This window comes from Myotis myotis, unplaced genomic scaffold, assembly GCF_014108235.1.
Source record: "Myotis myotis isolate mMyoMyo1 unplaced genomic scaffold, mMyoMyo1.p scaffold_m19_p_13, whole genome shotgun sequence".
NCBI lineage: Eukaryota > Metazoa > Chordata > Mammalia > Chiroptera > Vespertilionidae > Myotis > Myotis myotis.
In genome coordinates, this window is record NW_023416317.1 from 28663284 (window position 1) to 28686063 (window position 22780).

Sequence of the window (22780 nt, forward strand, 5' to 3'; positions counted from 1 at the left end):
AATCCACAAGGTTCAAGGCAGAGGGATGGAGGTGGTAGGAGATGGAGGGGAGAAGGGTCCAGAGCTTGGCTAAAACGTCAGCCCACTCTGCAGGCAGAATTCCTTGGCAGAGCCCGGGCCTGGCTCCCTCTGACAGAAGAAAACCTGGGGCTGCAGGACAGCTGCCATCTGGGGTGGGAGTCCCTGACAGGGTGGAGGTAGCCCAGCCCCATGGAGACAGGGAGGCTCCTCTCAGCAAGAGGGCTGAGTGCCTGGCAGACGAGGTCAGGAGCCCGGGCTGCTGACAGAGGGGCAAAGGCAGGTGGCTCAAGTGGGCCCCATCTGGCCCTTGGGATTGGGGTGCCCCTCAGTTCCTCTGAAGTTAGATCATGGATCAAAACTCCCCTCATGCTGGGAACCGACATGTGCCTCTTTGCCCAGCAATCAGGGAAAGGGGCAGGGCTGGGGCAACGAGTTGGGATCGCTCCGTCAACTCTCCATCAGGATCTGGGGTCAGTCTCCCATTCGACTCCTCTCTCAGGCCTCAATTCCAAGTTTCCTCTACGACAGGGGAATTCCCTCCCCTGCCAATCACCTCCCCATCTTCCCCTCACGCTCTGGGGCAGGTGTCCTTGGCTTTCTTCCTTTTCTAGTGAGACCAAGAGATCGGAGGTGCTTCTCTACATTCTGGAGGTGGGACAGGAACAGAGGGGAGTGACGGTCCTGTGGGTCCCTGCAGAGGGACAGCGGCGGCTCATGCACCGTGCAGCTGATCATCTGCCAGGCTTTGGGCCCAAGTCCAGGTGGCATACTAAGGGGAAGAGGAGAGGACGGAGGGCGACACAACATTGGGGGCATCCTGGTGGCTGGCAGTGGCCACCTGTAAAGGGTCTGCTGGCCTTCAGGAGGCCAGGAGAAGAGGGGCCCCCAGACTGCTGCAGAGGCCCCTGGAAGCTACAGTGACCCTCCGGCACCAGCCACCCCCTATGAAATGTGAAGTCACTTCCTGGTTTCACATTCACCAAGAATCACAGGTTGCAGAAGCCAGTATATACTATCTTCTAATGTTTCCTAGCGTTCCAGACGTTTGGAAAACAGACTCCTTTATAGAAGTTGCCATGATCTTTCTTGGCTTTTATTAGCATGTGTTAAAATCATATCATTCAAACACTACCAGGAGAACATGTATTGTTCCACATAAAGTGCTCAAGGGAAAAAAATGCAACTCATTAAACTGGACATTCTTTTCTAGTTCATAAGTTTTGGGTTACAATCAGGGCACAAAAGGAGAAACAGAATGCAGTATTAGAGAGAGCGAGAAGCTTAGTTAAGAACTTGGGTGAAGACACAAGATCACATCCCATTCCTCCCACCTCTTGCTGACAGAACACTGCACCTGTGTAGAGCAGCAAACAGCTTTGTTTTAATAAATACATTTCCTTCATTGAAATCAGAAAAGTTAATTATAGTAAAGCACTTTTTCTTTGATCATCTGTTTATAGCCACAGGCAAGATTTATCCACAGAGGTTAAGTGTGAACGTGTTATTTCATTGGGCCGTTAGCTTCCTAATGCTATCTGGGTTCAAGATTGTCTCAGCAATTCGTTATTGGTTTCTGTGTATTTACCTGGTACTTTTAAATACCAACTCCATACTGTTTTGTGTTACAAGTGCCAAGCAAGGATGTTCTCACATTAGCACACTGACAGCTGCACAAAACCCAAGTGCCTGTTGGGACAGATTTTTAAATCAATGATGTTCTGAGAAAGTAACAACTTGGAAATCTCTGTGTTTGAATCGCGTGTGGTCAGGTTGAGAACAGGAAAAATTGCGTTAAATACATTTAAAAACATTCATCAGCAATCAAACATATTTGAATCTTCCAAGGAAGGTACAGGTTGGTGGCGGGTGCCCGCGATGTGCACGACCTCATCAGGAGTGGCTGGTGGGCTCGGGACCCTGTGTGGCATGTGCCCACGGTAAGCTTCTGGCCGCAGGCTCCCTTCCTGGCCACAGTGCCTTTGACCGTCTTTTAACAAAGGGAGAGGAAGGCTGGTTCTACCTTCAGTCAAGAGCAATCTCGGTTGAGTTCACTTCGAAGCTGACCCGGCAGGTGGAAAGGATTCCTCTTTGGTCCTCCCAGGGAGAGTCCCTTTCCTTCTCTCAAACTGCAGTGTTTTTGGCTTCTTGCAGGAAAAGATCTTAGCTGCATCTCTCACTAACATTCCTATTTCCTTTTACAAAAGGACACTCAATGGCAGTGTCGCTAAGAGAAAAACAGCTTTCCACACTATCCTGCTCTTGGCTTCTTTCCACAGATGGTCTGAGGAGCGTTCTCGAGGTTCACAGCGAGGTGTGCTGCTTCAGGCAGCACAAGGGGACCAGACTTTGTTCCAGGAAGTGAGGAGCTACTTTAGTTTTGAGCACAAGGTTCTGTGACTGGTTCAGATCCTGCCAGATACTGCTGCACCAACAGCAGTTTGAGGGCGGCTGGGAGGCGCTCTGTGCCCAGTTCCTGCCAAGGGCAGCCCAGAGTTATGGCTGGGCTTCCACTATCAGTAGTTATGTTTCCCTTTGATGTTTCAAAAAACCTATGGTGACTCTGTCCCCTCACTCTCCTTCACCCTGTCCATCCGACCTGGAAGTCTGAGAGCTTATTGAATTAGGCTGACATTGACGGCAGTAAGATGCTAGCTTACTATTTTGCACAGCACCATATATCGTGCCTGTTATTCAGGCCAACTATAGCCAACCTTTTCTTTTTCTTTTTTTTTTTCTTTTCTTTGTTCTTTTATAAAGAAAATCTATGTAAGTTGAGGTTCAGAAATGCATATATTTTTTACTTACAAATATTCATCTGATCAAAATTCAACATAACCTTTATGGAACACTTAACAATTGTTTTGTTTTTAAAATAACATTTCATTCAAACTGTATATAATTCAGTAAAGTTATTTTATACAGCAAGCAATGCTTAAACCCTGGAAAATCTGTAGAAAAGAGATTTTCACACAAAATAAGAAAAGAAAATTTTGAGGTATCCCCCTCACACACACATCCATTCATCCTGACTCACGTGCACACACACATGTACACATACATCTGTGTATGCACAGACACACTCATTCTCACTCACAAAGTGGCTGCAGCATAGGCAAAAAATTGTAGGTCCAAAGGAAAATGATTGATTGTTCTAATAAAGAGTCCAGGTAGCTCAGAAAACCCCCCCAAAACAAACACAACAGTCCTCTGAGGAAATTACTACCTCAAAAATATGTTCTCAAGATGAATTTGAGATCTAAGCCTACCAAATTGCTTTTGCAAAACAGCTCCCTGCAGTCCAAGGTGACGTGTGCAAATAGAAGGAATCAAATGAGGCTAGTTCCTGTACTTCCTTTACCAAGGATGTGGGATGCTTGCGGGTGCCCCGGATGCTCCCGTCACGCCAGATACTGCTGCAGCGCCGTCTTGGCCCTGAAACCACAAAGTTCCTGTCAGTCTTCATCTCAGAAGGATTAAAAAGGGGGAAAACCCTGCGGCTCAAAGATGGTAGCGGGGAAGTCTAAAAATTGTTAGACTCCCCAAAGGGAACCGGGTGAGCTCAGCTGGGCACCTGCCCTCAGGGGCAGAATTCTGTAGTCAGAAGACACTTCCACACCAGGCTGGCTCCATTCCTCTTCTGTGGTTCCCTTAGACAGGGCTGCTCTAGTCCTTACACCTGCTGCAGCCCAGTGATGGTCTATAGTTTTCCTTGTCACTGCCATGAGGTTGTCTCGGATCTGGAATTATGTTCTATTGCCATGCAGGTTTTACCCAGTGCTACAGGACACTGGGGAGGAAGCTTAGGGTTTGGGAAACTAAAATTGACCCAGGAAGGTGTTTAGGTGCTGATTAAAGGTGCACAGAAGGGGCCAGAAGCTCATGGGATGAGGCTGTCATGGTTCCAACGCCTCAGAACGGGTTACAAGCTCATGTAGATCTTCTCCTAATGACACTGACAATGTGGGATGTGCGTTTGTTGTGACTGGGAAAGAAGATAACTAGTTGGAGAGGAAAGATGCAATGTGGGCAGCGATTTGACCTTCCTGATCCTTGTAAAGGTGTTCTTCCTCTGAGCTAGGACTGAGGGGGCCTCCTTTACTGCTCCTGTTATGAGCTTGTGGGAATCAGGAAGTCAGGTTTTAGCAGTGGTCTTCCCTTCTATGTTAATGGAGGAAAGGCTAACATTTTCAGTTACTATTGGCTGATGAAAGTATACCAAGTAGACTGGGCATGCAATAAGCTGGCCTCAAGTGCAGTTTCTATAGCAAAGTAATAGATATAATCTACAGTTTAAAAAGTGGTATACTAAGGGATATTCTTGCAATTATCTAAGACTCTATAAAAATGATAGTTCAAATAGAGCAACCCATCAGAATAGAAAGCTCTATTCAAACTGTCTCTAAGTAATGAGTTGAGTTTTACAAGGAAATTTTCCTACAGAAACAAGTTTATGGCTGATACTACATCCTGCCCCTGAATCACCATATTTATATGCACAGCCCCACTCTTCCAAGTCCCTCGTTTATCTAATAGGCATTGCAAAGTTGGCTCGCCCAAACAAGAACTTCTGATCTCCCTCTCCCTACCCACTTCGCTCATATTCTTCACCATCTTGGTCAAGGACAACCCACTATGCAGTTGCTCAGGCAAAAACTCTAGGCCAGCGGTTCTCAACCTGTGGGTCGCGACCCCTTTGGTGGTCCAACGACCCTTTCACAGGGGTCGCCTAAGACCATCCTGCATATCAGATATTTACATTACGATTCATAACAGTAGCAACATTACAGTTATGAAGTAGCAACGAAAATAATTTTAAGGTTGGGTCACAACATGAGGAACTGTATTTAAAGGGCCAGAAGGTTGAGAACCACTGCTCTAGGCAGTTTCTTTTCCTCTCTTTCCTTAACATCCTATATCGAATCCTTGAGCAAATCCTGTTGGCTCTACCTTTAGATTAAGTCCTGAATCTGACCACTTCTCAAAACGTCTACCACTACCACCCTCATCTCTTATGTACAGGACAATAGCCTTTAGTCTCCCTGTTTCAATTTTTGCTTTATTATGGACGATTCTCTACACAGCCACCAGAGTGATCTTATAAAACTTCAAATCAGATAATGTCTCTTTTGCTCAAAACTCTCCAATGACTTCCTATTAAACTCTGAATGAAATCCAAAGTCCTTACTATTGGCTACAAGGCTCTTCGCGTGCTCACCACCTCCTCCCTGAGCTCCGTTCTGTCACTCTCCCCCTGGTTTCATTTCCTCCAACCTCAGTGGTCTTCCTGCTATTCCTTGAACATATCAAGCTCATTACTGCCTCAGGGCCTTGCACTTTCTGCCCCCTCTGCCTGGAACACTCTTCCTTTGAACACCTGCCTGGCAGACTCATTTCATCCAGGTCTTTGATCAAATGTCACATTTTCAGAGGCCTTTATTGACTAATCTGTGTGAAAATTTTCTTACTCTCCAGTCCCCTCACATGCTTTTTGTTCATAGTAAATCTCATTTCCTGCTATCATATTCCATATTTATTTGCTTACTGTCTGTCTTCTGTACTAGAATGTAAGTGCCATGAAGGCAAGGACTTCATTAATTTTATTCACCGTTATATCACTAATGCCTAAACCAGTGCCTGGAGGAGGTTAGTATTAAAAAACAAACATTGCTGAGTGGATGGGGATTCAGAGCAGAGGAAATGAATTGCTGAATCAAGATGAACATGAAGATGTGATACTGGAGAGGGCAGGTAGGGTGGGCATGGGATTGGAGGGGGAACGTAGAGGATGAGAAAGGCAGGGAGATGAGAGCTGATGCTCGTTGCTGTAGTCATTGTTATGCACGGAAGTGAGCTGAAAAGCGAAGGCTGCAGTAGAAGGGAGTGCACACAGCTAGGAAGAACACTTTTAACTATTTTGAGGTTAGAGGGATCTCTGATTATGATTTTTGCTTCTCCCAGGAAAGGGTGAGCTCTTTGACAACAGGGACTCCTCAGTGGTCACTGCTGCATCCCCGGCAGCCAGGCTAGACAGGCAAAAGGCAGTGCTCAGGGAGGTTTTGAGCTAATGTTTTATTAGTGAATGCCTTCTTTTCTGAAAGCCACATGCATTTCTATTCTAATGACTAAAGGAATGTAAGGAATGGCCTCTGGATCCTTTCCAGGTACCCTCTAAGACAGCCCAGACTCGTGTTAATTCAGAGTAAGATGAGGACCTTTATTAATTTGCTAATTACTAGTTTATCTCTTACTCAAATGTCACACAGTTGACTCACAGAAAATTAAAAAGGGAATCCAAGAATCTAAAAGATTTTAAGTTTGGCCATGTTAATTGCTAAACAATTCTTCATAAGAGGATCCAATGTACCCCAAAGCAGGCCCTTTCGATACTCACTTGTCACATAGGTTTGAATCTGGTGACTGACTCAGTTTGTGTAGAATATCTACAATGCCCATGTCTCGTAATTTATCCTGGCGTTCTTGTGAACCTAAGAGATTAAAGCTAACAGGTTACTGGGCACATGAGCCAGACAGTTGCTCACCTTAGTTACAATCAACAACCTGGAGCCTTACTTTACCAGTGTTCGTCACTGTCCCCCCTCCTTCCCCTTGGCTTCCTCTCTCCCTGTGTATCGGATCCCCTCTGGCTTGGATTCTCCAACAGATTTCTAACTGAGTTCCCTGCCTCTCGACCCTCCTTCCTGCAGTCCATCCTGAGGTCTGCTCCTCAGTTAACTTCTCCATGGACCAGTCAGCTTCTTCAGCCTGGCACCGGGTCCTCTGTCACCACCAAACTAGGCTCTTCCTACCCACAGCAGGTCTTGGTCTCCTCTTTCTGTTCTCTTCCACCCTCCACTGACCTCCCAGCACTTCCTGCTGCCTCTCGTTAGCGTATGGCAGTTCCAACTTCACACGGCTCTGGTCTAGCTTCCAACTAGAGTAGGACCTCCTGAGGGCAGCCTTGTTTCCCTAGCACCAGGCTTGGACTCTGGGGTCTGTACGTTGAATCCAGTTTCTCCTCCTCCTGCTTTGTTCTGGATACAGCTGCTGAGCAGAGGAATCATCTTCCTCCCCACTGAAGAGCTTCCGTGACTCACTCCTGCACTGACCCCGTCTAGACCGAATAAACCAGAATCTCTAGGGATGGAGCCCAGAAATCTGCATCTTCAAAAGTTCCCCAGGTGATTTTTATGCAGCCAACCCAGCACTGAGACCCCGTGCGCTCCTGCATCGGGGGGTTGGAATCATCTGGGGAGTTTTAAAAACTCTTTTGCCTGGAGCCCACGCCTACGGATTCTGATGTGATTAGTCGGTGCAAATTCCCCAGAGGTTCTAGTAAACAGCCAAGGTGGAGGACCTCCTGACAGGCTGCCTGCTTCACCGTCACACGTACTGTTCCTTTCTCACCAATGCACCCTCTTCTCCATTAAGCTTACGTGCCCGTAGTCCTGACATGCATGCCTCTGCAACAGTGACAGGCCTGTCCTCCCACTCACTCCCACCTCTCGTCTTCTTCAAGTGCATCTCACTGCCCTCCTCCTCAGCTCTCTCAGAGCAGGGACTATCACTTACTTCTACAGTGTTGACTTTAAGGTGGGGGCTCAGTGTTAACTGTCCAGCTGACTCAGGCTAGTCCCACAGCTTCTCAGGGCGATGCTGTTGGGTGCTTGGGGCCCAGTGAGCAGTGCCTCAACCCAAGATCTCAGGGGCGCCTGCTGCCTTCCCTGAGTGGGACTTCCTTCCCATCATTTCAGAACAATCTCACCAATCTCTTACCTTCCTCTTCATTCCATATGAGGTTTGATATACAAAACATAGCGGCAAGCTGCAGCTTGACATGTGAATGACCCTATTAGATGCAGAAAAGGAAAACAAAAATGGAGGTAATCTCATTTTAGACCATCTTTTTGTGGCATACTATAAGCAATCCCAATAGCCTAAAGGTTTTAAGCAGGGGCTTCAAACTCAAATGTCTTGAGGGGCCACAAAGTTAGCACTAATGGGTGAACGGACTGGACCAAAGACAATAGGAAATGGTGGAGAATCTGGCAAACAGGGAAAGCCTTGCCCAAACACTCACATTCACATTTTAGACATCCTCTGGCTGCCACACAAAGCACCGCCAGGGCCACAGGTGGCGTCTGTAACTTATCCTTTAATCCACACTGACATGAAAATTCCGTGCTTTAGGTTTAAGCTATGCCTTATTTCTATTAGAAAACCTTCAGGTCACTAGCAGCCAATAAACTGGATGGATGTGCATTTGGTATTTATCTCTTCAGCTGCTGATAATCTGATTCAAATTACTCTCATTTCTGTAGGAACATCTCCAAAAACTTGACTCTACTTGGTTTATCTTGAATGTCTCCTATTGTTAAGCAGCCACCTATTGGTCTGAAACACAATTCTATTTATTTTTCTTTATGTACTGAAAGCACAACTATTTGGATCATTTGTCATTTATGCTTTCTCCTAAATGAAAAAAGGCCCAATGGTTAAACAGTCTTTACAAGTGGTTTTCCTACTGGTGTAAAAAAAACACAAAGCCACAAAAAGTCCCCAGTACACTTAAATAATTTAATCATATCTGAGAAATGCCAGTGATATATGCTAGGACAGACTTTCTGACCATGCAGGACTCTCTCTCTACTAGGCACAGACAAAGAAACGGATGTGGCTTCCTCAAATACATTCTATGATTAGTGGAGTGGTTCTTTTCTCCTTCTACAAGCCAACACTTTTTTTTAGGAGGTGTCCAGCTTGGGCTCCATTGAGACAAACAAAACAAAACTTATCACCTGCTCTTAGCCTCAGGCCATATTTGTTGAATAAATGAACTTGTATACAGTACAGCAATAAGCATTTACTATGTGTAAGTTCATCATTCATCCAAATAAATATGTTTTCAGAAACAAATTGCTGTGATAGAGAAAACTGGAAGGTGGAGGGGTAGGAACCTAATTTAGGTGGAATGTACAGAAAAGATCTCTTTGAAGGAGGCGACATTTAAGCAGAGACTCGAAGACGATGTCAGTTGTACAAAGAGGAAGGGGCTAGGGGTTTTGAGAGGAAGGGGAAGTTCCTGAAAAGGTCTAAGGTACGAAGGAGCTGCATAGCTGGTGTGAACTGAGGAAGACAAGTCAGGTCATGTGGGACTTCACAGGCCATCATAGGAGAGGATGGATTTTATTCAAGGTGTAACAGGGAACCACTGAAGGATTTTGGCTTCTTTTCTCTTAATAAAACAAAAAGTGAGCTGCCTCCTGCACACTCCCTACTGGGGGTGTGCCCGCAACCAAGGTACATGCCCTTGACCAGAATCGAACCTGGGATCCTTGAGTCTGCAGGCCGACGCTCTATCCACTGAGCCAAACCGGTCAGGGCTCAGTGGATAAAGTCTTGGCCCATGGACTGAAGGGTCCCGGGTTTGATTCTGGTCAAGGGTATGTAGCTCGGTTGCAGGCTTGAGGAAACCAATCACTGTTTCTCTCTCTCTCTGTTTATCCCCTCCAACTCTCTCTAAAAATCAATGGGGGAAAATAATTTTAAAAAAGAGAGAGAGAATAAGGGTGCCAGCTTGCTGGAGAACCACAGGAGGGCACTAGGCAGTGCTGAGTGCCTATCTGGGTTCTGGAATGAATTTAACAAGAAACCAGCCAGCCTAGTTCTGTGCCATTCTCTATAGCAGGCAGCTCTGACATGGCAAAGAGAACACAGGGTCACCCATGTTTAGGGTGCTGCAAGAAGACATCAACAGTGAAATGAGCAAGAATGTTTGATAGCCACATTTTGGCAACAGGCAGTTTCTGGTGGTAAGATCCAGGGCATCGTCATGAGAGCTGGTGGCTGAAATGTTTGGAAGCAGGTGGCAGATTGCGTTTGAAAGTAAACGGATCAAAGAACAGGTGCCAGAGGGCTGGAGCGATCCTCCACATAGGAATGAAGCCTTGAGGGAGGACAGGGGTTGGGGACGCTGACAGCCAAACGCCTCGGTCTTCACTGAATAAGAGGGAGGCAATCAGATGACTGGGGGAACTGGGGTGGTGACTGGTAACACTGCCAATGGCACAGCCTCAAGGACTTGCTGTTGTTTCTTCTTCTTCACGATAGAAGAGAGCTCCCTGCATCTGTTAGAAGTCCCTGCCTTCTAAGGTGCGGCTAGTGTAGAGCAGTGAAAGGAAACAAGGGCCTACCATGTAATACTTGATTTTCTGCAGGATGTCATCATTGGTCATTATGAGTTCTTTTGCCGTTGTGCCATCTGCGATGTTGGCTAGGATGCACAGTGTCTGGAAAGAACAAAGGGCCAGTGATCAGGAGAACTCTGAAGTCCCTGACTCAGCTCTCTCAAGAATGTGAGCCATTTCCCAGGAAATTAGGATTTTCACACATTCCACTTTGAATGTCTTAATTTCTCACTCCCTGGCCTCACTGCCAACAAGCCCAAGGAACCCAAACATTTCAGTGGTTTCTTTCCTGGCATAAGTCATCGCTGGGCAAAGGCAGGCATGTCTTATAGTTCACGCTATCATATAAATGAAAGGGAAAACATAATTTAATATTATTTTCTTGAAAACTCCATTTCCGAGAGAAGCTCTTGTTACTTCCCTACACGGTTTCCTCAAAGGGGTCGTCTCTTTGGTGGAAGCTTCAGAAGTGTTGCAAGTCCCCTCTCTCTCCAAATGCTACTTGTTCACAAACGCATGACCTTCTGGGTGAAGGCCTGAGCCCTGTCCATTAGCCACATGCAATTAGAACCCTACTAGAGCAGTGGTTCTCAACCCTCCTAAAGCTGCAACCCTTTAATACAGTTCCTCATGTTGTGGTGACCCCCAATTTCATTGTTACAAATTGAACATAATTCAAGCATAGTGATTAATCACAAAAACAATATGTAATTATATATGTGTTTTCCGATGGTCTTAGGCGACCCCTGTGAAAGGGTTGTTCGACCCCCAAAGGGGTCGCGACCCACAGGTTGAGAACCGCTGTACTAGAGGAACACGAAGGGAAACAAAATGCGGATTAAAGTTGGAGAAAATTATCTCCACTTCTCTTCACTGTGAGTGATTCTTGACTGACCGTGCTCCTGGACTCAATGTCACTCCCTCCAAGAAGCCTTCCCTGCCTTAATTGGCATAGAGCATCGGCCCTCAGAATGACGGGTCCCGGGTTTGATTCCAGTCAAGGGTAAGTACCTTGGTGCACAGGACAACGCCCAACCCACTGAACCACACCGGCCAGGGCCAGGGGGAAGAATTCAAATCTTTCTTGGAATAATCAGAAGATATTCCTCAAAGGAAGGGAACACATACCTGTTCTTTGACTTCAATGTTATGCTCCCCTTCCAGAATAAGAGTGACGGCTTGCATAATCTGCTTTCCATGAGTGCTCATGATTTTATCTATATGCTGCAAAACAATGGGAAATCCACAATTATCACTTGGGGAACAAAGAAAAAATTCCACAGGAGAGAACAGAGGCTTCTAAATATACAACTATACTTCAAAGAGAACATCATAGCATATAGAACTAGGTGCCAAAGAATTGTGTTTGAAACTGCATTTTGCCTTCAACATTTTTTTTTATGACTTTAGGATGAAGAGAGTGTAGACTTGGCTTGATAGAATATGGAATTATAATCACATGGGATCATCAAATGCAAATATATCAAAGAAAAAGTAGGCACATAAAAATGGGTGAGGGAGATGTGGGAGCCAGAGATGTGGAAAACATGGTATAGATATACTTGCTACCTTTGAGCATAAATGTATAAAGAAGACTAAAAAAAGAAGTGAAATATAAATAATAACACATAATAAATAATATGTAAGATATATGTTTATATAAATAAGAATATTATGCTCATAGATACAGAGACAGTTTGGTGGCTGCCAGAGGCAGAGGGTAGGGGGTAGGATGGGAGAAATGGGTAAACTGGTTTTTTTCTTTAAATAAATTGAATAAAAACACAAGAACAAGTGAGGCACAGAGAAGAAACCACTCTTGTTTTTTCATCTATATGAACGGCCCCTCACAATGTTGCTCAGGGACCATTAAAGAACAATGAGAGGGACCTCAGAGCAAGGCTCAGCCTCTCCTGCTCTGACATATATCCACTGTTCTCCATACTGACATCTTCAGCAGTCCAGTAACTGTGGGCTGGGTGAGTGTGGGGTTTATGTCTATGGAATGGCCCTGAGGGGATTCTCTAAAGTGAAAGAATCAGAAGCCCCAGAGATAATTACTTAGGCTGGTAAGAACACCCACATGGCCAGCAAACCAGGTAAGAATAAAGTAACCAATTAAGACAAGCTCATATGCAGCAAGGCGAAAGGAGAGGGAGACAGGACAGGCAGTGAAGGAATGCAGGGTCAGGTGGCCATATATGGTGAAGCAGCTTCCAGAGCACCTATGAAGGGAACAGGTCTAGACATCAACTCCTTGCTTCTCTGGGAAGAAGCAGTTTTTCGATCACACTGTGGGTAGATGTTGCTGGGAGGAGAGGGGAGGGCAATGTGTTACGATGCATATGCAGAGGTAGCTCATCTGGAAGCCTGGGTGGTTTTACTTACAGGCCGAGTGGAGAGGAGATTTCTAAGAAGTCCCAATGTTTTCATCAGCACATTCAAATCTGAATCTGACAATAACCGGAACAGCTGTTCGGTACTCAAGCTTCGTAAAATATCTGCTTTTATTTTTTGTTCAGCCTGAAATGCCATATTCTGGAAGGATTAAAGAAATTTCAAGAATTATGTCTACATTTGCTTTATTAAATTATATTTTTAATAGCAACTCTGGCCCTAGTTGGTTTGGCTCAGTGGATAGAGCGTCAGACTTCGGACTGAAGGGTCCCGGGTTTGATTCCGGTCAGGGGCACATGCCTGGGTTGTGGGCTCGATCCCTAGTGCGGGGTGTGCAGAAGGCAGCCGATCAATGTTTATCTCTCATCATTGATATTTCTGTCTCTCTCCCTCTCCCTTCCTCTCTGAAATCAATAAAAATATATTTTAAAAAATGGTAACTCTGATTATTTTCAAAGTACTAATAGAATCTGCAAAAAATCCTTAATTATGTCACATTATTTTTCTGATTCCTATTAATTACCTATAATTCTGTCAAGAGAAAGATAACTGTCACTTCTATATATATTCCTTTATTAGGAATATGATTACTTTCTACACAGGCAATTGAGTATCTTTAAGATTTCTCAAATAAATACAAAATCCATTATTACTTTTGAGAATATCCTTATGGTTATCAAGTTGCCTTCTATGTACTCTAATAACAAATGACTTATTAACAACTATACTGTGCCATGCATTTTGAAAATGACTTAAAAGTATTTGCTAAAAAAAAAAAAAAAGTATTTGCTTATTATGCATAACCAATGGACACAGATAATAGTGTGAAAGCCCGGGGTTGGGCAGGAGCTGAAAACAGGGGGATAAAGAGGGAGGGACATCTGTGACACTGTCAACAATAAAATAAAAAATACCAAAAATTTAAATAAATAAAAATGTAAAAAAACCCCAAAGACACAAAAGTGCTTTGTAAAGTAGGTAGCTCTGCCCCAATGGGTTTTGCTCAATGGTTAGAGTGTTGGCCCTCGGACTGAAGGGTCCCAGGTTTGATCCTTGGCTCAAGGGCACGTACCTCGGTTGCAGGCTCGATCTCCGGCTCCCAGTCGAGGGGGCATGCAGGAAGCAACCAATTGATGTGTCTCTCTCACATCGATGTTTCTCTCTCTGTCTCTCCCCCACCTTTCCACTCTCTCTAAAAATCAATGGAAAAAATATCCTAGGGTGACGATTAACAAAAAAATAAAAAATAAAGTAGGTAGCTCTATACAGATATCAATATGTTCATGATGAGGAAAATTTGTTTTCCAAAATTAATTTAAGTCAAGTTTCAACATCTGTCCACTTTTCTTATTAGTAGAACAGTGGCACACAGTGGCCAAGCAACTTGCTTATGTTTAAATCTGAAAGCTGAATATGGAGTCTGCTAGGTCCTAGGTCATTAGAAAACTGAGATTAACCAAACAATTTATATGCATATATGAGCAGCCCATGGACACAGACAACAGTGTGGTGAAGGACTGGGGAAGAGTGGGAAGTGGAGGGAGGGGGCAAAGAGGGGAACTAAGGGACATTTGTAATACTATCAACAATTAAAAATAATGAAAAGTAAATAAATAAAAGGAAACTAGGCTAAAATAGTTAAGGTTTTTTTAAACAGAAAACTCCACGTTTCAAATAGCACCTTTTTAGTTTTAACTTTGAAAATAGCTCTATTCTCTTTGCAAATGATGACATACATAAAAGAGTGAAACGTACCATAAGAGCCCAAATTCCATTCACTCGTAAAGCGGGGTTTTCACTTTGTGTTAATCCACAAAGTAGCTCTACAGCTCCTGATTCTAAAATTGGCTGCCATCAGAAAGGGGGGAAAAAACACACGGCTTTAAGTCAGGTTTGTGAACTAAATGTGTCCATACCCTGGCACTCTGCTTATGATTTTGTTTGCACTCTTACCCAAGTCCAAGCAACTTTCACAGAGCAGGGAGTGAGGTGGCCATAAAAATCACCTTGAGAAGGGCAAGGACAATTATTCTCTCTCAAATCTAAAAACACAAACAATCCCTGTCATTTCCTGTTTTTCTGGTAGTCCTGAGAGACTCAGGAGATATCCTAGCCATCAGTACATTTCATACATACTCATGACCCCACCACCTAGTTCCACAGGCTCTTTCTCACCATCCTGAGAGGGCATCGCTCCAGCTCTGTGCAGGCACAGACCTCACTATCTCATGTGTTTTTCCAAGCTGTGACTATGAAGCAACAGGCTGATTCAGAATGGAGCCCAAGAGAAACTAACTATCCTCCTTCCACACTGCCAATCTTATTCCAAACAGAATTCATCTTTTAGAACCACTTTCAGGACTATTTCTCAATGATACAAGCAAAGTCAGTCTTGTACTTACAGTCATACCATGTTTTATACCTAAAATAGCACATTTTTAGCCTGACCATTTAATTTATGATACTTAGCTGAAAATGGGTTTTGTTAATTTTATAAAAATTCAAATCCTAAAGGACTGATTTACTATCACCAATGAATGCTTAAAAGGCCATCTTTCAAGTGGATTCTAGAAACGGCTTCAGCAATTGAGATTTATATGCCAAGAAACAGAGCAGTGCCTTTCATGATGACATTTTTGAAGGACACACATTCCTCTACTTGCACAAATTGTGGTATGTTTTTTAAAACTTTTTATTTTTAACTAAGTTCAAACTTATAAAGTAGCAAGATTAATACATGGAGCTTATATATATTCTTTTCCCAGATTAACCAACTTGTAACATTTTGCCATATTATTTTGCTTAATCATGAGCTCTTTCATTCTATATACCCATATTCGCATTTTAAAATCTTTTCTGAACCACTTGAAAGGAGAATGCATACGTCATGTCCCTTTATTCTTACTACTTCAATGTTTATTCTAAGAACAAGAATGTTCTCTTAGAGAACCACAGAGCAGTTACCGAATTCAGAGAAGTTAACATCAAAACAGTATTTTTATTGAATCTATAGTCCATATTCCAATTCTGTCCTGGTCCAATAATGCTCTTATTACACTTCCTTACCTTCCAATTCAAGATCCAGTTTATTATTTATGGAAATATAATTGACATACATTATATTAGTCTTAGGTATAAAATATTATTCAATATAAGTATGTATTGTAAAATGATCATCACAGTAAGTCTAGTTAAAATTCACCATCACACAGTTACAATTTTGTCCCTTGTGATGAGAACTTTTAAGATCTACTCTCTCAGCAACTTTCAAATATACAATACAGTACTGCTAACTATAGTCTAGTTTATTTTTAATATGAAAAACCAGTTGCATTAGTGATCCCACACCTGAGCTCATCTACCTTACTGCAGCTCTACCTAACTAGAGCCTAAATATTTTGAAGGTGGATCTGAGGCATCACAACAGCTATGCAGGATGATTAACGGTGTCACACTGACTGCAACCAGATCCTTATCAGACCAAGATCCCCGCCACCAGGGCAGAGAACTGATGGAAGCCCTGGCATCTTATCTCGCCTATGTCATCCTTCAGAATAACTGCCAGTCTCTCCCTTTTGTTCCAAGATTATTGCTGGTAAATAACTGTCTCTGAACCTCCACCTTGTTACTAAAGCCTTCCTAATTACCAGTCAGAAGCCTGTAGATCTTACAATGCAGACAAGTTAGTTCAACCAAAATGGGTCTACTAAATGCGTAATAAAAGACAGTGTCTAAACCTCAGCTCATGACTGGGCAGACCAGAGATATTTTAACATGATAACATTAACTGAAGAAGGTTTTCTCCTTCCTTTATTAAAGTTGATTTTAATTTTCCCTATAGAAATAATACATGCTCAAATAATTCATAAAACGTATAAAAAAACAAGGGGAAAATACTTCCCCAAACAACTACCAGTAACACTAACCATTAAAAAGATTATTTTCTGGCCCTGGCCGATTTTTCTCAGTGGTTAGAACATTGGCTCTAAGATTGAAGGGCTGCAGGTTCGAGTCCGGTCATGGGCACATACCTCAGTTGCAGGTTCAGTCCCAGGCCCCGGTTGGGGTGAGAGCAGGAGGCAACCAATCCATGTGTCTCTCTCACATCAATGTTTTTCTTTCTCTCTTTCCCTCTCCCCCACTCCCTACCACTCTCTCCAAAAATCAAGGGAGCCCTGACCGGTTTGGCTCAGTGGATAGAGCGTCGGCCTGCGGACTTAAGGGTCCCAGGTTCGATTCCAGTCAAGGGCATGCACTTGGTTGCGGGCACATCCCCAGTAGGGAGTGTGCAGGAGGCAGCTGATCAATGTTTCTCTCTCATTGATGTTTCTAACTCTCTATTTCTCTCCTTCCTTTATGTAAAAAATCAATAAAATATATTTAAAAAAAAATAAAAAATAAAAATCAAGGGAAAAATACCGTTACTCTTAAGGTGAGGATTAAAAAAAAAAAAGATTATTTTCTGATGCCAGCAGAAATTACTTATAATCCTGGTTTTACAAAATTGTCTTAATTTATTAGTAATGATAGTTTGAAAATAGTCTATTATTTGTGTATTATTTCTTACATTTACAGGCAGTTTAGAGTGAATGCAAACTATAATATCTTTTAAATAATCTGAATATGCCAGGCAGAATAAAAGCGATAACAGAAAATTATAATAACCATATTTAAAAATGATTTATTTTGCTACTCTCCTTCTTGCAGCATCAAAAGTAGTTTTTAAAACTAGTCTTCAAATTTCAGTGTCAACTACTATGAAAGTTATTTGACTAAGCCCCTGGTAGGACCAGGCAAAGTCTAGGAAGAGAAAATCAATACTAACCTCTTTGCTTGGAGAAAATTCAAGAAGAAGGTTACATAGCATGGAAGATGCTACTACTAAGATTTCATCTGGTGCATTTTGCAAAACCTAGGGAATTAAAAAAAAGGGGTACTATTAATGGTTTGGAAACATGGAGGTGAGATCATAAGAATGAGGAAAAACCAAATTTATCCTGATTTCTCGTATTTGAGAGCTGGTTAGGAAAGATGGACCTGATATCGTGTGAGCCTTTACCTAGTGCAATAATTCTGACTACGGCCCCACACCTATCTTGCTGGAGAAGCTGCAGCCCCACTGCCAGGGTGGGAGTTGCTGCACAAAGAAGACAGGCAAGGCAGGGAGGGGTGCCCCATGCAAAGGTTTAAAGATCGTGGGACTGCTTTGGGGAAAGTTAGCACATTCTACTTCATTAACTCGGGCCATTTATGAAACACACAATTGCCCAAGGGTCCAAAACTTTCCGATGTGTCCCTAGTAGGACTTGTTTGACCAGGAGCACAGATGGATTAAGCTGCTGCACAGGCCGGGTAATGAGGGGACTGGAATCACATAGCCCTGGTTCCAACTCTGACTCCTCCACTTATGAGATGTGTGCACCTTAACCTCTCTGAGCTTTTGAGTTGAGGAATTAAAGAAAACAACACTTTGTTTATAGGACTATTTAGGATAAAATGTGATATAGTGAATAATAAGGGAAGCATAATTGCAAAAAGTTAAGAACATAGACTTCCTGAGTGAAAATTTCAGCCAACCACTGCATAGGTATATGAATTCCTTGGCTGTCAAATGGGGATAATAATAGTACCTGCTTCATAGGGTTTTCGTGAGAATCAATAAACGAAAAGATTTTAGACTAGTAACTGGCACATAGTAAAGGCTATATAAGTAAGGTTTTTAAAAAGGTAATTTATTGCTATAGTTTTTGTTGTTATCAGGCACAAAATCAGGCATATGGCAGGTCTAGAGTAAACTAAATGCCATAGATGCTCACTCAACTCAGAAGACAACAACATGATGACAAATGTTAGCCACCACTAACTATTATCAGAACCTGTTCTTTCCAGTTTCTAAGAGGGAAGGCTTCATAAACACTACCACTTCATGCACTAACCACTCCGCCTTAAACCCTTTGCATTTGGGAGCAAATCCGGATAAAGCTTGTCATCCCAAAAGGCGTCCTAGGAGCTCTCGCTATGCAAACTGGACATGGAGAATCGCAAAGAAAACAAAAACAAAAAACTAAAAAAACCACAATAAAAAAAAAGAGTTAAATATATTATCTGCTTTCTTCAGCTTAATCAAGCCTGACGTTCCCAAGTTAAGAATAATCAAGAGTTACAAAACAGAAGCAGTTCTCCTAAGATACTGTATTTTAACTTTCCTGTGACTTGTTAGCTAGTTGATAAAATAAATCTCCTGTTATGCGTGCTGATCTCTGTCTGCCACACCTCCTCTAAGACACTGTTCACCTTCCCTTGCCTTTCCATGCCCTTTCTCCATCTCTCAGGCCCACCCCGTACCCATGCTTGTAAGGCCATCTCCTTCCAGAAGCCTCCGTGGAGCTCTTCGCCCTTCCAGTCAGTCACTCTATCCTCCCCTGGGCCACTGTTTATGGCCTCTTGTAGGACCTTTATTACTTTCCACACTGTTCAAATTCTATGTGTAGACACGCCAACCCCCTTTTCTCTTAACAAATTTCAGCGTCTGAAGGAATAATCTACAGATCTATGATCTAATTTACCCTGGCCTGTATCAACCGAATGACACTGCACAAAATGGGTGCTCAATGAAGGTTGGCAAAGTAAGAGCAATAATCATTTTCCAAAATTACACTACTTAGAATCACTGGTTTAAATAAGTTAGTGCGTACTAAGGCTTTAAAAAGTTGTTTTGCTTGATATGATTCACTTTTTAAAATATGTATTGTTTTATAGAGGTTAATGTGCTTTTATCAAGTTTTATTTTCAAATTAGATAACAATGAACGATAAACTAAAACAGAAGAGAGTCTGTGAAATTCTTAAAAACATTTCCTCAATGCAGTGTAAGACAGCGTAAAATTTGGAAGTTGACCTCTCACACTAACCAAATAGAATTTCACCAAAATAGTAACAAAAAATAATGACAAATAAACATTTTAATTAAAATCAAATGGCTATTCTCTTGTGGTTTGCTAATCAACAGTTAACTACATGGAAGAGTAAAAGAGGAAAAATCAATAGACATGCAAACAGACTTTGAAGTAAGAGGAACTGAAATATCTAAAATAAATTATTGATCTACTTTTGAGCTTTTAATAGTATCTATACTTTAAAACTGCAATAAAGTAGTAGTTTGATAGTAATTATACCCACATGTACCCAAGTGCACAAAACCCTCCCAGATTGCTCCAACCAAGCCACGCCGGCCAAGGCTCCGTTTTTTAAAAAAATTAAATATGTTTTTATTGATTTCAGAGAGGAAAGGAGAGGGAGAGAAACATCAATGATGAGAGTCATTGATCGGCTGCCTCCTGCATGCCCCCTCTGGGGATTGAGCCCGAAACCTGGGCATGTACCCTGACTGGGTATTGAACCGTGACCTCCTGGTTCATAGTCCGACATTGAACCACTGAGGCACACAGGCTGCGCCAGGGCTCCATTTTCGAATCATATGAGAGAGGGGTACTTAGCCGAGCAATGAGAGAAATTGGCTCCAGAAGAAATATTTAAAAGTTATTTTGGGAAACAGGGCACAGTTAAAGAAAATCTTGAGTAGACAGAATCAATAAAGATTAAGCTGCTATGAAAAAGGTGCACTTTAAGGACAAGAAAGAGTGCCAATAGGAAAGTTACTCATCTGAAGACAGCACTGGTCTAACTCTTCACCTGGGGCTCCTAGCCCGCCCCTCTCCTAGTCACAGGCATCCTTACACTTCCTGCACACGCCGTAATGTAAAGTTTCTGTTCATGCTGCTCCTCTCTCTGGCTAATCCTCCTGCCTTCCTTCCTTTTGCCTTCAAAGTCCATTACATACTCCTCCTGCCTGGACCTCCCCTGACTATTTCTACCACAGTGATGCCTCTACTGTAACCCTGATGCTTTAAGCTGAAGGCAAGAGCTCTACAGTAAAAAAAACTTGGTAGCCTTCCTATACCCAGAGGCTTTCTTAGCAGGTAGTAAAAAACAAAAACAAAAAATTCTGATTATGAAATGCAAGGTGTATGTTCACTTAAAGAGAAAAATGAAGATGGAACAGAGGCCAAACTGACTGTGCTTTTATTCTAAGACTCAATTCAGATTTAATTGACCTGAAAAACATTATTCCCCCTCAAGAAAAGACCTAAGACAAAAAGAAGTTAGAAAAGTAGGAGGCAACAATTGTATTTAAAAAATATCAAGGGAATGACAAAAGACTAAGAACAGATTATATCTGTAAATGGCAGATTCCTTTCCTTTTAGAACTAAAAATTACAAAGATGACTTTGGATGTAAGTCCAAAGTGTAATACTAAACACACAGGGAGAGCAGATGAGTAACTCAAGCTTTAGTTAATAAAAGAAAACCAAGCATGCACTTCCCTGTCACATGAGATGCTGACCTCAGAAACACACTCTGCAGGTGTAAAGATGCTTAGGTAACTGCTTAAAATGCTCTACACAAAAATCACACATGCCCCGAGACCACGGAATGCCGTCAGCTCCCTCAGCTCAGTAAGGGCTCCGTGGGAATGGCTGTTACTTGCTGATCCTTCCTTTCCTTACCTTCATTAAAGGTTTCCACACGGCGTGATCCTGGAAGCTGGTTCGAAGCTGCTGCACAGATCTAGATAAACTGTGCAAACATCTACAAAGAATAATCAGAATTAGCTTCACAAGAAGCTGAAACTTACACTTTTCAAACACACTGCTTGGCATTTCACAATCACTAGTATACACTTCAGGTATAGCCACAGCCATTATTAATTCAACTACTTCAGAACACTTGGTGGGCTTCCCAGGCTCGCTTCTCGGTTTAAATGTTAACACTGAATTCACCTGAGCAGACTTTCGAGTAACACCTGGATTCTGTGCTTACTTGGTGAAGGTCCGGGAAGGAAACAGGTTAAACACATGGCAAGGGGTTTTTATTCAGACCATTTAAAGCTCATACCTGACAGCAGCTAACCGCACCTTGACACTAGACTCAGACAAGCCAGTCACAATTCGGTCCATCATATTTTCAGTCTCAATGATCTGGAGAAAAAGGTTAATGCTGCATAAATAACAACACAAAGATGACACACTTCGCTGCTTGTAAATGCAAGTAGGCTAACGTCATTAAAAGTTTAATGTTGGCTTTAGTGAGAGTTTTTACCTCTGGAACCATCAGTTTGTGGTGGGGGCAGGCATCTCATCAGAAAGGTTGGGCTACCCCCTAAGGACCTGCCAGGCTGAATGACAGGCGTAAGGGGCCGATTATGCTTGATTATTTTTAATTAACACTTAAAACAATACCCACACGGCATGATTGGTGCAGAGGTGTTGCATAAATAGTCTTAAGAAAGAGTGAAAGAGAAAACGGACTACCATTGGAAAGGTTCCCGCGACAATGAGATTTTAGGGAAATCATGGTCCACACAGCTCTTAGGAAATGTAACCCGTGGGTTTCTGACAGAGCCACCTCTGGCTACTTTCTTTCCAAGCAAATTGAAAAGTTAAATATTTAGAAAAGTAGCCCTTGCCATTTTCCACTGTAGCACCAAGCCCTGCTCCATGTAATCACTACAATCATGGAGCTTTTTTTTTTAATTTAAAAACAAAGCCTACAATTTTTCTTCATTAAGCAATAATGTATAGATACAAAATAAATAGTGTGGGGAAGAAATTAAGTTTAACTTGTGTGGTCCTATGGGAAAACAGCATATTTTAAAAAATGCTAACATAATCGCAACACAAATATCAACAAAACTAATATTTGTAGAGTACTTCTTTGTGCCAGGGGTAGTTCGAATAAATGTTACATTATCTGGTTTATCTTATCCATTTTGTGGCCATTACAGTTATCGCCATCAGCATATTAAGAAACGGAGGGCTTAGATAAGACAGAGCCTGAGTCCTTATGCTTAGCCATGCGTGTAAGAGGGCCCTGCTAGAGAAGTAGGCCTGTGCTCACCAGGCGGTTCCCAGGATGGGCAACAAATGAACGGCAGTCATTGCTCCTACGGGAAGATCACCTGGGGAGCTTTTTTAAAAAAAAATCCAGGCCAATGAAATCAGAGTCTCTGAGATGGGGCCTAGGCACCTATTTTTTTGTTTTCTTTTGTTTTTTAAGCTCCACAGGTAGAGCCCAGTGTGCCGCCATGGTTGAGGATCAATGACCTCAGAGTAGGAGGGG

General features: G+C 42.6%; 1 protein-coding gene across 11 annotated transcripts in view; it reads right to left on the reverse strand.

The window, feature by feature from the left end:
* Positions 1-1098: 1098 nt before the first annotated feature.
* ARMC8 (armadillo repeat containing 8) overlaps positions 1099-22780 on the reverse strand; it is a 73635-nt gene continuing 51953 nt past the window's right edge. For 6 of the 11 annotated variants that reach the window (XR_004971546.1, XR_004971541.1, XR_004971545.1 and 3 more), the window contains 10 exons: positions 21557-21639; positions 21169-21250; positions 17428-17514; positions 14358-14450; positions 12594-12743; positions 11334-11429; positions 10212-10307; positions 7795-7867; positions 6879-7132; positions 6412-6506 (listed from right to left, as the gene is read on the reverse strand). Coding sequence is in view for 4 of the 11 variants with exons in the window: in XM_036332455.1 (XP_036188348.1) it covers positions 3284-3453; positions 7795-7867; positions 10212-10307; positions 11334-11429; positions 12594-12743; positions 14358-14450; positions 17428-17514; positions 21169-21250; positions 21557-21639 (930 nt within the window). In the remaining 7 variants the exon portion in view is untranslated. Of the gene's footprint in view, positions 3454-6411; positions 6507-6878; positions 7133-7794; positions 7868-10211; positions 10308-11333; positions 11430-12593; positions 12744-14357; positions 14451-17427; positions 17515-21168; positions 21251-21556; positions 21640-22780 lie in introns of those variants that run through there. The other 5 variants (XM_036332459.1, XM_036332457.1, XM_036332456.1 and 2 more) reach the window with 3 other exon arrangements.